Here is a 13,917-nt window from a genome sequence, read left to right on the forward strand (position 1 = left end):
AACCTCAATATGGATTCATCTCAAATACTTCATCTTGGATTCATCTTCGTGGACTCATATTATATTAACGATGGATTCATCCTAAATGGTTTCACCGTATATGATGCCGCGACTCCATCAACCTCTTCCGACGTCACGGCTAACACTCGGGGGCTCGACAATGACTTTGCCCTGGGTTATAACTGCGGTACCGTGTCTAAGCAACAATTATAACATCACCCCAGCAGTGCTCGGGGGCTCGGCTATCTCTTCATCAACAATTTGGTGGTATCCACTTTCACTAATTCGGTGGTTTCTACTTCGGCTCAACTTTTTTGCTGCACTCGAAGACTTCATCGCGCATCGACTCTGTCGTATCTGATTTGCTAAGTATTTCCTTTTAATTTACAATAAAGTTGATTATCATTTACTCTTGCCGCACACGACACTCGGGGGCTGTGCGGCATATATTTACTTTACATATCATCGAATCCGAGCATCTGACACCGCATGCGAAAAAGAGAGTCAAGGAAAAAGATAGAAAAATTTTGTTTATTTGTGCAGGAGATAGCAAATTTCAAAGTATATAAGAGAGAACCCGACGAAATTGTCTACAGGGAGAACTCGACGAAATTGTCTTCAAGAAAGAACAGGACCCGACGAAATATTCCTGAAGGAGGAACCCGAATAATTATCCTCAAGGAGGATCCGAAGAATTATCTTCAAGGAGGTCCCGAAGAATTATCTTCAAGGAGGTCCCGAAGAATTATCCTCAAGGAGGTCTCAAAAAATTATCTTCAAAAAGGACCCGAAGAATTGTCCTCAAGGAGGTCCCGAAGAATTATCCTCAAGGAGGACCCGAAGAAATTTTCTTCAAGAAAGAACTCGACGAAATTTTCATCAAGGAGGAACCAAAAAAAAAAAGATGGACAAATCTTCGGGTCCATTGACTCGTCATATTCATCCGAGCAAGAGCATCGGTGATGAACCCGACAATATAGAAGAATCCAATATATTCGGCTGTCTCATCAAGCCCGAGAGAAAAATAGAAGAACCCGCAAAATGGGTCATTGCATTAGCCGAACAAGGCACTTAACAAAATATTCTCAGAGCGCCAAAGTCGCGAATAATCTCTGAATGCCGCAAAACTCTGCGAAGGTAAGACCCCGGGTCCGTCCTGAGCGGCGTGGCACCGTCTCTGACGTCGGTTTGCTACTTTTTTCCGTATCAACAGATACGAAGAAAAATCCTAACGGACGCGTTAGGTACCCGATAAAACATGACTGGGACTCGACGGAATGGTAAGACCTTAAGCGGCACCTATCGAGTTAACACCGGTATCACGGGATCATGTCCAGGGACGTGATCTTGAAGTAGGTTTTTGCGGATTGCCACTAGAGCAGCTTAACTAGTACCTGATCCGTCAGATGAACTAGCCCCAATTACCATTATCCCTGTACAATATAGATATGGATGTCAAATAAAAATAGCAACGGCCTGGAGTCGATAAAAAGAGGGGCTGCGCCCAGAAATATAGTCAAGTTCTTTATCGAGTAGTACAACTTGAGCCTATGCATAGGTGCAAGCACATGCCCATAGGCTCGGGGGCTACTCTTATCGAGAGTATTGTTCACCCTTCCGATAAGATACAAGAAAGAGGAAAAATTGTGGTGTCGATTAAAAGCAAGTTGAGCCTACACCCATGTGCAAACACTTGGTTGTAGTCTCGGGGGCTACTCCCATCGGGAGCACTGGTCGCGCACCCAATAGAAAGATAACTTCGACAGCATCTACGGCAATTAAGGTTTGTAGACTCAACTCGATTCTACAACTCGAGTGGAGCCTAGTCCCATCGGGAGCACATGGATTTCATCAAGTATTCCAGAAATATAGTTAAGTTCTTCATCGAGTAGTACAACTTGAGTCTATGCCGAAGTGCAAGCACTTACCCATAGACTCGGGGGCTACTCCCATCGGGAGCGCTGCCGCGGACCCGGTAGAAAAATAATTTCAAGAATCGTCGACATCATCTACGCTACACATGATCTACGACATGGACCTCGCCTTTGGAGATGATTATGCTTGGAGTCTCTACGCAAGTCTTCGACTTCCCTAGACACTCGGGGGCTACTGACATGGGTATACCCTTCGGGTACCCATTATTTGTATACCTGGATCGGCTTGGCCCAATATGGAGAAGGCCCAACAAGGCCACCCGAAGAAGTAGTCGACTAGGACTCTTGTAAAACCCTAGGCTGGTTGCATATATAAAGCTAGCCAGAGCACCCGAAATAAGGGGGACAATAGATAGACAACATAGCTCCGTCTACGGCGGCACCCTGTAAACACATCTATGATCATATACTGGATTGCTAGCAGCACGTAGGGATCCTCCACCGAAGGGACCCGAAGCTGGGTACGTCGTGTGCCTAATCTCGTTCCCGGAATCTCCATCGTCGCTCTCTCCCAAAACCCAAGTCTACAATATGTGGGCATTGGCGAGGTGATCCCTCATCAATTGGCGCCATCTGTGGGAAGTGCGGCGACTGGATTTTTCTTATTCGGGCGAGATCCATCATCGAGCTCGTCATCAACTGCTTCGTTTGGCTATCGGCCGGATTTTTTCACGAACCCGAGCGTGAGCAATCCGGCAAGCACGTCATCAACTGTAACAACTGTAAGGAATGTGTGCATAAACGGTGTAGAGGCCATGACTCATGAGCTTCTCTTTCTATTATATACTAGATGATACCCCACGCGTTGTTGTGGTCATTGGTTGCAAAATAATTATGAAAATTTTGTAGTGAACGGATAGTATGACAAATAGTAATAAACATGAAATGGCATGTTACATCTAAGAAGATTTTTTTTAGAAATTATCTCTCCAATCAAAAGATATCTGATCTCAATATAAGTTGGAAAAAAAGACTGTCCCAACAGATCTTTGAAAACAAAAACATGGAAGATAGAACCCTGAATAAGTTTTGTATTTTTTGTATTGTTTCTTATCATAAAGTGAATCAATGCAGGTAATTGATCACCTACGCAATTAAAAACCATTCTTACGGCATGAACTATTTTTTCACGTCACCAATGGGAATGTCAAAGATTGAGGCAATAAATAATAAGATGAGGCTGGAATTTTTCAATCGGTGAACACATCTTTGGGTACTAAGCCGAAGAAAAAGGCGCTGACATGGGTATACCATTCGGGTACCCATTATTGGTATACCTGGATCGGTTCGATCCAATATGGAGAAGGCCCAACAAGGCAACCCGAAGAAGTAGTCGACTAGGACTCTTGTAAAACCCTAAGCTGGTTGCATATATAAAGCTAGCCAGAGCACCCGAAATAAGGGGGACAATAGATAGACAACATAGCTCCGTTTACGGCGGCACCCTGTAAACACATCTATGATCATATATTGGTTTGCTAGCAGCACGTAGGGATCCTCCACCGAGGGGACCCGAAGCTGGGTACGTCGTGTGCCTAATCTCGTTCCCGGAATCTCCATCGTCGCTCTCTCCCAAAACCCAAGTCTACAATATGTGGGCATTGGCGAGGTGATCCCTCGTCAGGCGCATCCAGTTATCCTCTTTTCTCAGTACTTACAATAAAATATGGAGAAGCATGTCTGTGCAATGTTCTAGAATAACTTCTTTCACAAAAAATACGAAGAGGCAAATGCGCATTCATCCACACAATCAATAGTGCCGCACCGCTTTCTCTGGACACAAAACGCTAAAGCCAATATCTGCAACGTGCTGAAACAATTTAGGTGAGATACTAATTCATAGTAACATTTGACAGTTGGATTCACTTGACCGATTGGAATGATCTGAATGACCTGAACACAAACAGTGATGTAGAAAAGGCTACAATATGCAGGAGTGGAAATTCATTACTCATTGTCAATGTCATGCTTCTTAAGTGTAAATTGTCTTTGGTGGGGCAAACAACTCTTTCTTCGTCCCTGCAAAAAATTCTCTTTTCAGAGTAAATATTAGTGGAGAGCTATTAGAAATAATCAAGCTCAGCAAAGAATTGGCAGGAATAAAGTACATAAGCACAATAGACTTGGACTTGAAAGATGCACCGAGTAGTACCAAAGGTAATCAGTTGAAAAATAATGGCAATGAGAGAGAGAACGGCAGGAACCCTGCATGACCCATGCGAAGATACTCCAAAAAGATGACTGAAATGAAATCTAGAAATATCTAGAAGTAATTGAGAAAATCCCAGCAACGGAATGAAGTTGTAGTAGAGGGTTTCCGAGAGTCAGCAAGGGCGTAAACTGTTCAAGCAAACCTCCTGATATGATTTACAATAAATTCACATGAACCTTCGTTGTGGGTCGATAAATCTGCACACCACGCCGTTCTGGCTTTGCACCACGGTGGACTCATCACATACCGGTGAGATGTACTGCGTATTTGCAGGATATGGCGGCACTGTAGCACCATGAGTTCATATGAAATCCTGTTGAGAGATAGAGATAGGCCACAGCCGTGGAGGAGCAGCGGTACCATCAAAAAGATGGAAGAAGAACGACAATGAGAGTTTTTTAGCTGCGAAGAGTCAGATTATAGAACTTAAATAATACCGAGTCACAGGGGAAGTTGAAAGGAGGCTGATTCCCCCCTTCCTCCCGTGTCGCTCCCGCTCGGGGCGACACCGGAGGACCCCAAACCCTAGCCGCCCAGGACCTCCTTTCCCCTCCCTCCCCTCCCTTGCCGCCGCTAGAGGCGACCGCCGGAAAGCCGGCGCGGTGCCAAGGACGGCGGCGGCGAGGCTGTCGTGGCTCTGCCTCTCTCGCGGAGGGCTTTGGCGTCCGGGGCGGCGGCCTCGTCTGGTGTGGGCGGCGTGGTTCCTGGCGGTAGGAGACGCTCGCCGGTGTTGTTGGCTGCCCTCTTTGGTCGCGCGGGCGGCGAGGGGATGGTGGACGGTGGTTGCTACTGCGTGGAGGCCACCCCGTTAACCTCCACCGATCTGAAGACGGCGACTCCACACCACGCAGATCCCACCCCTCTGGCTTTGTTTTCTTCAGATCTGGAGCCATCTCGGGGTGATGGGGTTGGGGCTCTGTCCGGGAGAAATCCCTGGCCGGCGGTGGCGGCCCGACGTTGGCGACGTCTCTGACGCCGTTCTCCCTCTTGGGGGCGATGTCGAGGTACACCCTTTTCCCCTCCTTCCTTGTACCCGGGTGAAAACCCCAAATCCACGGATTGGGCGGCGGCGGCGCTCCGGCGTCATTTTCCCCCTTGGAGGCGCCGTCTTTGGGTCTGCGGAAGGGGGTTTGTGATGTGTGTGGTATGGTCGCCTATGGCGGCGTATCTCGGAGGAGTTGATGTGGCGTGCTCGGTCGGATTAAGGTCTGGCCTTCACGGTGGCGCGACTACCATCTTCTTGCCGTGTCTTCGGTGGTGACATGGTCCTAAAGCTTGCGTCTTTCGGTTGATTGGTGCTGAGGTCGACGACGCCGGTCGAGGGAAGCTCGCGTGCAGAGGTGTTCATGCTTGTTGTTCGATTCCCTGACATTTAGTTCTTGGTTGTGCATCCGCGCTCTCGGGTGAGCTGCTCTACCTCCCGACGGTACGGCGCCCTTCGAGCCAGGGCGAGAAGGCAGGGCCTTCTTCGGAGGTGGAAACGGATGTCTCCTGGGCATTGTTGATTTGGAAGTTGGCGAAGGCGGGTTCCTCTGGTGGCGTGCTTGTCTTCAAGGTTTTTTTTTTTACTTCATCTGATCTTTCCGATGGTCGATGGCCTTGAAGCCCAAGTTGTTTTCTTGTTTATCTTCTGTTTGCTTGTGTTTTGGAGCCTGTAAGCTGATCTTTCAGCACCATGTACTTGCCGTTAAGGCGTTATTAATCTAACGCAGGGCTACGGCCTTCTGTTTAAAAAAGTTGAAAGGAGGCATCCAAGGACGTGGGGGAGTTGACTGGATGGGGAAGGAGAAAAGACACGGTGGAGAAAGGAGAAAGAAACGTTGGTATGCATAGTGGCAAGAAGATGAATGGCGATAGTTTCTGGAAAGAGGTGAATAATTGATGGGAAGGGGAAGCAGCGAGGCTACCTATTTTTTGGTGGAAATATTTGTTGTGCTGATCAGTTTGTGCAATTTTGGTGGGACCGCTGAGGTGGCATAACTGCATGTTGAGAGAAATAAGGTAGTGGGGATGGACTTCTTAGTTATATAGGATTCGATTTCTTCTCCATGGTGCAGAGACAGCACAATATAACTCTTCCATTACACGAAGAAAACAATTGAAGCTGATTGAACTCATGGTTGATCTGATGATCATATGAATCAATAGCTTGTCTGAAACATAGTTGCCAGAAATCCGGGTCGTGCGGATCGAGGACGGGATCGAGGATCGCGGGTCGACATCCCAGTGAACGAGGATCGACGAGGGGTATACATCTCCGGTACGATAATTTGGAACCTGGGTCGGGATCCTCTTAATTTTGGATCGATGGCCTCCTGAACTGCTCAAGGAAAGAAGAAACGAGGAGGCAAATAACATTTACTTTCCTTAATTATGGTGCTAAACTTAACTTTGGCGTGGCTGTTTTCCTCTTTCCGCGCTCTCCTCGCATGATTAAAGCTTGGAAACGGCAGATTATGGCTTTTATTATGAGAAAGCTTGACCGGTACATGCGATTTTGGAGGGCAGACGGTTGGCTGAAGAAAAAGAAACGGCAGATCATGGTTTTTATTACCGGAAATCAAGGGTCGACAGAGATTGAACGGGATCGTGACCCGGCGACGACCCACGTCGATCCGCTCGCGTTCCCGAACCTCGATCCGGATCGATCGATCCTGGTTCGCGGAACACGGCCTCGACCCCGTATCCGGCTACTATGGTCTGAAATACTCCAACCAAGGACTTACCCAGAAGCAATCAGCAGTAACTGGAGGATGACACTAGTGAAATGGAAGCTCCAACATTAGTCTGAACAAAATACACCAGTGAATAAATCATTTTATGCCAATTATAACATTGAGAGACGGATTTTTTTTTTGAAATTACTTACTGTTTGTCTTGGAGTTATATTCTAAAGTTCAGTTTATGGGTCTAATCTGGAATTTTCAGATTAAATACATTGACATCAGCCAGACAAGTCTTCGTTTTACTTCAGTGTTTCAAGTTTACCCACAGCAAAAATGCCATAATTGTGATCTTATATTCTGCAAACATTGTGCTTCATAAAACAGGATTAATTAGCTTGTGCAAACACAGCAGTATGTAGTTCGGTAAATACATCTACAAGAATTCATTCACCTTATATTTTACACTTAATTTCATATAAACATATAAACATGTACAGTTCTGGATCTCGGATGGACAAGCCATCCTGCCAGCAGAGAAACAAGGAAAATGTTCTCTCGAAACTACACAAGTATATAATGATAAACAAATTACAATGCAGAACCTCCAAAAGTAAGTGATACGTGCAGTTTAGATAATATAAAAGAGACATAACTCTGAATACTTAATTCTTGACATAGGTTCGCAGAAACACAAAGAGGCTTTTAGTCTTTGAGATACTATACATATGTAGAGCGAGTGCAATCAATCATCCATGCCCACAAAAATTTGAAGTGACCTTGGAACTGGAGGCACTTCGACAGCCAGAGCATCCTCTAGTATTTGAACAACTTGCCCCATCATTGGCCTATGATCTTCAGCATCTTGAATGCACCAGCACGCAGTTTTGCAAGCTCGGCTCAGCTGCTCCACATCGGCATCACCTTCCAACCTACTATCCAATAGGCACATAACATCTCCTTCATTCACCTTGACTGCAGCAAAGAAGGGAAAGTAAGTAAACTTCCCTTCCTTAATTTTCTCCGAATTCCTTCGCCCTGATATGATTTCAAGAAGCGTCATTCCGTAGCTGTAGACATCAGCCTTATGTGTGATCGGCAACCCTGAGATCCACTCCGGTGCAAGATATCCAATGGTCCCTCGCATTGTTGTTAGGGCCCTGCTGAAATCTCGACCAAGAATCTTCGCCATACCGAAGTCTGCAATCTTAGGACAAAACTCTGCATCAAGAAGTACATTATCCGGCTTCATATCACAGTGTATGATGCAATCATTGCACTCCTCATGCAAATAAGCCAAGCCTCTTGCTGTTCCAATAGCTATATCGAACCGCAGTTCCCAGCTCAGCTTTGCAGAACCCTTAGAAAAGAGTTGTGAGTTTAAGGAACCTTTTTCCATATACTCATACACCAATAACCTGCTTTTTCTATCAGCACAGAATCCAAGTAGACGAACAAGATTTGTGTGATTAATCATACCAATGGTCTGCACCTCTGCTCGAAACTGCTTCTCTCCTTGTCCAAGGCCTTTTAGCTTCTTGACAGCTACTACAGCGGAACATGGCAATGTCCCCTTGAAAACAGAGCCGAAACCACCTTCTCCGAGTTTCTCGGAGAACTGTTTTGTTGAGTTCTTTATTTGCGCAAATGAGAAAACCACAAGGCTTTCATTTTCATACTCATTTCTTGATGTGAATAACTTTGTTCTGAATCTCCACAAAACAATCAGACTAATAACAATGATGACTAACACAGACATTACGATCAGAATGAGAGGAGCTTTAAAACCTGACTTTCGTTGCTGTGGTGGTGGTGGTCTTTGTTGTTCTTGTTGTATATTGGCAATACGGATGTACAAAAGATTCCCCTTTGAACCAGAGTCAAGCACTCCTGTGTTCCATAACTCCCCAAACCATAACAGGCATGTTACATTGTAAGCAAAGGCAGTACAGTTACAGTCCCGTCTGCAAGAGATTTCACACTCTTTCATGCCTCTGGCATCTGAGATGTGAGAATTCTTAGGGAATCTGTAAACATGTCCTATTGGATGAAAGGCCACATCTACATGAGCTGAACTCCATCTTTCACAACCCATAGGCCCCTCCCTCAAACAACCATTAGTAGTTATTGATCCTGGGCTCGAAACAAAACCAGCGGGACATATGCAAGAGCATGACCTTGTGCATAGACCATAAGGTCCACAGTACGAATCAAAGTCGCATATACGTTCTGGAGCAGACCATAAAACCGAGCCACACGCCTCTATAGTTGAGAATTCAACATAGCCAGATCTATTTAAACGCAGGTATGTATGTTTGCCATTTAATGTCAGCCCAAAATCTTGATCTTCATGCATGTTTATCCAGCTAGGAAAAGTACCATAAAAAATCAAACCGTTGGGGTTTTGCTGGATAATAAAACCTCGCCTTCTTGTTGCATCCAGTCCCAGAGAATAACTTGTAACATATTCATTCTCACTGAGATAATAAACAAGGGAAGGGATCTTGCCGATGATTGAATTGAATTTAAACCCCAGGTGCATTCCAGGGAGCAGTATAGCATTGGGGTAATCAAAACTCTGCCAATGCACCAGGGAACTGTTTCTATGGTCTGTTAATACAAGATTTCCGTCATCACGAAGCACCGCAATGGCAGACATATAATGGTAATCTGACATATAATATCCGCTTTTGCTGTCAGCTATCTTTAGCATGCCATTGTCTGAGAGACTAACTGATACGGAATCACAATCAAAATCAAAATCCTCTGAATCAGGTTGCCAAACTGTTAAATAATCATGATGGCAGGACAGTGATTTAGTGAAACAGATGCCAACAGTACAAGATGGAATATCATCCCGCTGGAGCGGGCAGTTGAAACCCAACTTGAAGATGCCATTATTTGAGAGCAGGAACTGGCTAGAATTAAAAGATTGTCCTGGAAGGAGTGTGTCTCTTGCATATGCGAATTTGCAATTGGGATATACAAGGTTGATTAGGAAGGGGAGTACTAAAACAAAGGAAGACGGGAACACAGACCTCCGCTTGCTTGCTTTCTCCATTTGATGAGATATTTCTTTATGTAATGGCTGAGGTCCTTCGGTTCTAAGTGAATAGATATATGCGAACCAAGAGAAAGGTTTGCCTTACAAGTCGATGGCATGCTCAGGGGGGAAGAGGTAGCATGTAAGAGATGGGTGCAAATGAACCCAATTGAATTGTGCTAATATAGGCTAAATTTCTACTTAGCTCCATGTAACACTTAATGTGATGTGACCTCACAGTTTTATGGAAATGGGCCCAATGCTTAATTTTCCTGCCGTGCTATGTTCGGTGTGGAAAATATTGAGACCACACATTTTGGTACACACACAAAAGAAGAAGAATGTGGTTCACAATCAATATAAGGCTTGGCTATGACCCGGACTTTTGGCTCTCGGGTGCAGGCGCACCCTATATACTCCAAAAAATGTAGTAATTTCAAATAAAGTCAAAAAAATTCGAATCCTTTTGGGAATCAAAGATAATCAAGTATTGTACTCGTATAAATTTGTTTGGCCAAGAAATGTTTCACATTGACTTCAGGCAAAAAAAAAAAAAAAACAAATCTATGACGAATATAGCGTGAATAGTACTTTAATATAGGACCTCCAAGTCTGTTTTTTTCACCCAGGATACAAGAGAAGGTATTCCATGGTGAATCTTTCGTATACGAGTACAATACATGATCATCTTTGATTTCCAAAAAGATTTGATTTTTTAAACCTTTTTCTGAATTATTAATTTTTTTTGAATATAGGGTGCGCTTGCTCCCAGGTTCACCCATGCAATTTCGTACTTGGCTACTACTACTTAACATCTAGAGTTCTCAGTTAGGCAGCTCTATTGGAGGTGGCAGGCATGAAGTGCGTACCTTTCAATGCAAAATTAAAGCAAAATGACCGGCATAACAAGTTTCTCAGTTGACGCGAACTGAGGCAACGCCCGTAGTCAAGCTAAGCTCAACCTTAGAATGTCGCCCCCGTGCCGAGGCAATTCGTCGAACACCCTCCACCCGTTGCGCCCAGCCAAGGCGACTTTTTTTTTTTGAAACGAGGCAAAAGCTTTACCTTTTATTGATATAGGAGAAAAGAGTTCGCCCGTTTATGAGGAAAACTGGCCGAAAAACCGTTGCAACACGACACCACACGCCAGCCCCGAGGCTGCGCTCAGCCAGGTCGACACCACACCTCAACGCAATAGGCGGAGGCGAAAGACCGGAGCCACGGCTCCAACTACCACACCGGCCCCGAGGCCGCGCCCTGCCTGGCCGAAGACGAACCCGCCTCCGCCGAAAAAACCACCAAAACACTCCACAAGTACCATTGTCCGGTGGACATCCAAAGCGAGGCCTTAAGAGGAAAAGCGACGCAAGAGCGCCGCCCACGCCTGATCCCGCGAGGGATCTAGGGTTTCCCCCGGAGAATCCGAGCGGAGAACAAGAAACACCCGCTTCGACGACGCCTTCAAGAAGTATGCGGCGCCCACAGGCGTCACCGTCGCCGGTCCCGGCCGACCGCCAAGACAGACCTCGCGCCCGCCAACAAGGACCGGCAAAAACCACCATCTGCAGCGCTGAGCAACCTCCTGGCCAACCCGTAGCCACCGACGCGCAGAGGGCAACCACAGCCCGCAACCAACGGAGAACCGCCGAAGATCACCGTGGGCGCCGCCGGAACGCCACATAGAGGGGACACCGACAACACCGACACGGAGTTCGAAGACGACCGCCGAAGTCCGCAGACGTGAACACCCCGCACCCTCCGAAGCCGCCACCGCACAGCCAACTGCCCGACAGGCCCAGAACGGGCCCGCCCATCGCTGCAGCCACCAGAAGCAGCACCGCCGCCATGGCCACCGGCTGGCTCCTCTGCCCACGCTGCTCCCGATGCGGCGCCACCGCCGCAGCCTCCCGATGCAGACCCGCCGCTGCGGCCTCCCGATCCAGACCCGCCGCCGCGGCCGCCCGATGCAGCGCCGCCCGCCGCAACCGCCCGATGCAGCCAACGCGACTGAATGTGAAGGGAAGGGACTCCCCGTCCCCGTGGTGGTGCTATCCCACCATTGCACTCCACGACCCGGGACCTGGAGAGGTAGTAGAACTGTTTAACCACTGCAAGACAATAAGCGTTCAGCAACGACAACGAGCAGGGTTTACGTTCAACGACTGCTGGAGCGGCAATACACGCTACCGCCGTGCGATGTTTGGCTATGGCCTAGGAGCGCGGAGCGCCTCTCCCAGTCGTTGGAGCCGCTGATCGACCTAGTACTCCGATAGATGGAATCAACGTCGAGTTTTAGGAAAGGAAAGTGTTGATTTATTTGTGGAAATATTTCTTGTGTATATATTGTATATTTTACATACTAGACCCTCTAACCTTCTACTAGTACAACTAGGACCATCCAACACTCCCCCTCAAGATGGGGCGAAAATGTCTAAGAGCCCCATCTTGTCACATATCCTTATGAAAGATACAACATTGACACCTTTTGTCAACACATAAGTTGATCTCTAGATTTGACAAAGCTAATTTGGAGTGCTCCCTCCTCTAGCTTTTCTTTAATGAAGTGTCTATCTATTTCGATATGCTTTGTTCTATCATGCTGGACATGATTATGCACTATATTAATTGTAGCATGATTATCACAGTAAAGTTGAAGAGGCGTTCCCTGATGCAACCGGAGTTCAGTTAACAATAATTGCAGCCACAATAACTCACACAAGCCCGAAGCCAGAGATCTTAGCTCTGCTTCTGCAGTAGACCTAGCCACCACACTTTGTTTCTTACTCCTCCAACTAACCAGATTGCTTCCAACAAATATGCAGTAGCCTGACGTGGATCTTCTATCATCTAAACATTCAGCCCAATCAGCATCAGTGTAACCTTCTAATTTTAGATGTCCAAAGTTTGAAAATAGGATTCCTTTTTCCAGGGCAGCCTTTAAGATGCCGCGGAATTCTATTCACCGCATCTAGATGATTAGATCGAGGGTCATGCATATATCTGCTCACAATGCTAACAACATATGCAATATCTGGCCTAGTATGTGAAAGATAGATTAACCGCCCAACTAGTCTTTGATATCTACTCTTATCAAGTGGATCACCAGAATCAGCTCTAATGCGATGATTTGGTTCAATTGGTGTGGCAGCTGGCTTACATCCTAGCATCCCAGTATCAGCAAGTAAATCAAGAACATACTTTGTTTGCGAGAGGTAAATACTTGCACTCCATATGCTACTTCAATCCCCAAGAAAAAAATGTAGAAATCCAAGGTCCTTGACTTCAAATGATCTTGCCAACATCTTCTTCAAGCACCTTATCTCCTCTTCATCATTGCCTGTGATTACAATGTCGTCAACATAGACCACAAGTATTGTAATTTTATTTTGACGGTGCTTAAAAAAGAGAGTATGATCAGCATTGCTTTGTTGATATCCTAGAGAACAAATCTCTTTGCGGAACCTCCCAAACCAGGCCCTTGGTGACTGTTTAAGCCCATAGAGTGACCTTTTCAGTTTACAAACTTTACCCTCTGTCTCCTTACTGTTGAACCCTGGTGGAATTTTCATATATACCTCCTCTTGCAAATCACCATGCAAAAACACATTTTTAACATCCATCTGAAATAGTTTCCACTTATTATTTGTTGCAATCGAGATTAATGTTCTAATAGTATTCATCTTCGCCACAGGAGCAAACGTCTCATCATAATCTACCCCGTAGATTTGGCTATAACCCTTCGCCACAAGACTGGCCTTATACCTTTCTACCTTCCCATTGGGAGTTTGTTTTATGGTAAACACCCATTTGCAGCCTACAACCCTCTTATTAGCAGGGAGATTAGTAATTACCCAAGTATTATTCTTGTCAAGAGCGGCCATCTCCTCTAGCATCTAGTGCTGCAATGAAAGACTTATATGAATCACCAACCGATGTATAAGATGCATAATTGGAGACATGATAAGGAGTCAAATGTGAAGGTAGTTTCCTTGCAGTAATACGAGACTGCTTTCTATGTGCAATGGGAGCATCTAAGTCATTATATTGCGGAGGAGTATTACCGTC

General features: G+C 45.9%; 1 protein-coding gene across 1 annotated transcript; it reads right to left on the bottom strand.

The window, feature by feature from the left end:
* Positions 1-7,317: 7,317 nt before the first annotated feature.
* Positions 7,318-9,982, bottom strand: LOC124660031 (G-type lectin S-receptor-like serine/threonine-protein kinase At2g19130). Its single transcript, XM_047197833.1, has one exon. It carries the CDS (start codon positions 9,868-9,870, stop codon positions 7,555-7,557), a length of 2,316 nt encoding a protein of 771 aa, XP_047053789.1. The 5' UTR covers positions 9,871-9,982; the 3' UTR covers positions 7,318-7,554.
* Positions 9,983-13,917: the final 3,935 nt, after the last annotated feature.

The sequence above is a fragment of the Lolium rigidum genome, chromosome 6 (assembly GCF_022539505.1).
Source record: "Lolium rigidum isolate FL_2022 chromosome 6, APGP_CSIRO_Lrig_0.1, whole genome shotgun sequence".
NCBI lineage: Eukaryota > Viridiplantae > Streptophyta > Magnoliopsida > Poales > Poaceae > Lolium > Lolium rigidum.

Coding starts and splice junctions, on each gene's coding strand:
- LOC124660031 (XM_047197833.1), bottom strand. CDS start 9,870: ATGGAGAAAGCAAGCAAGCGGAGGTCTGTGTTCCCGTCTTCCTTTGTT.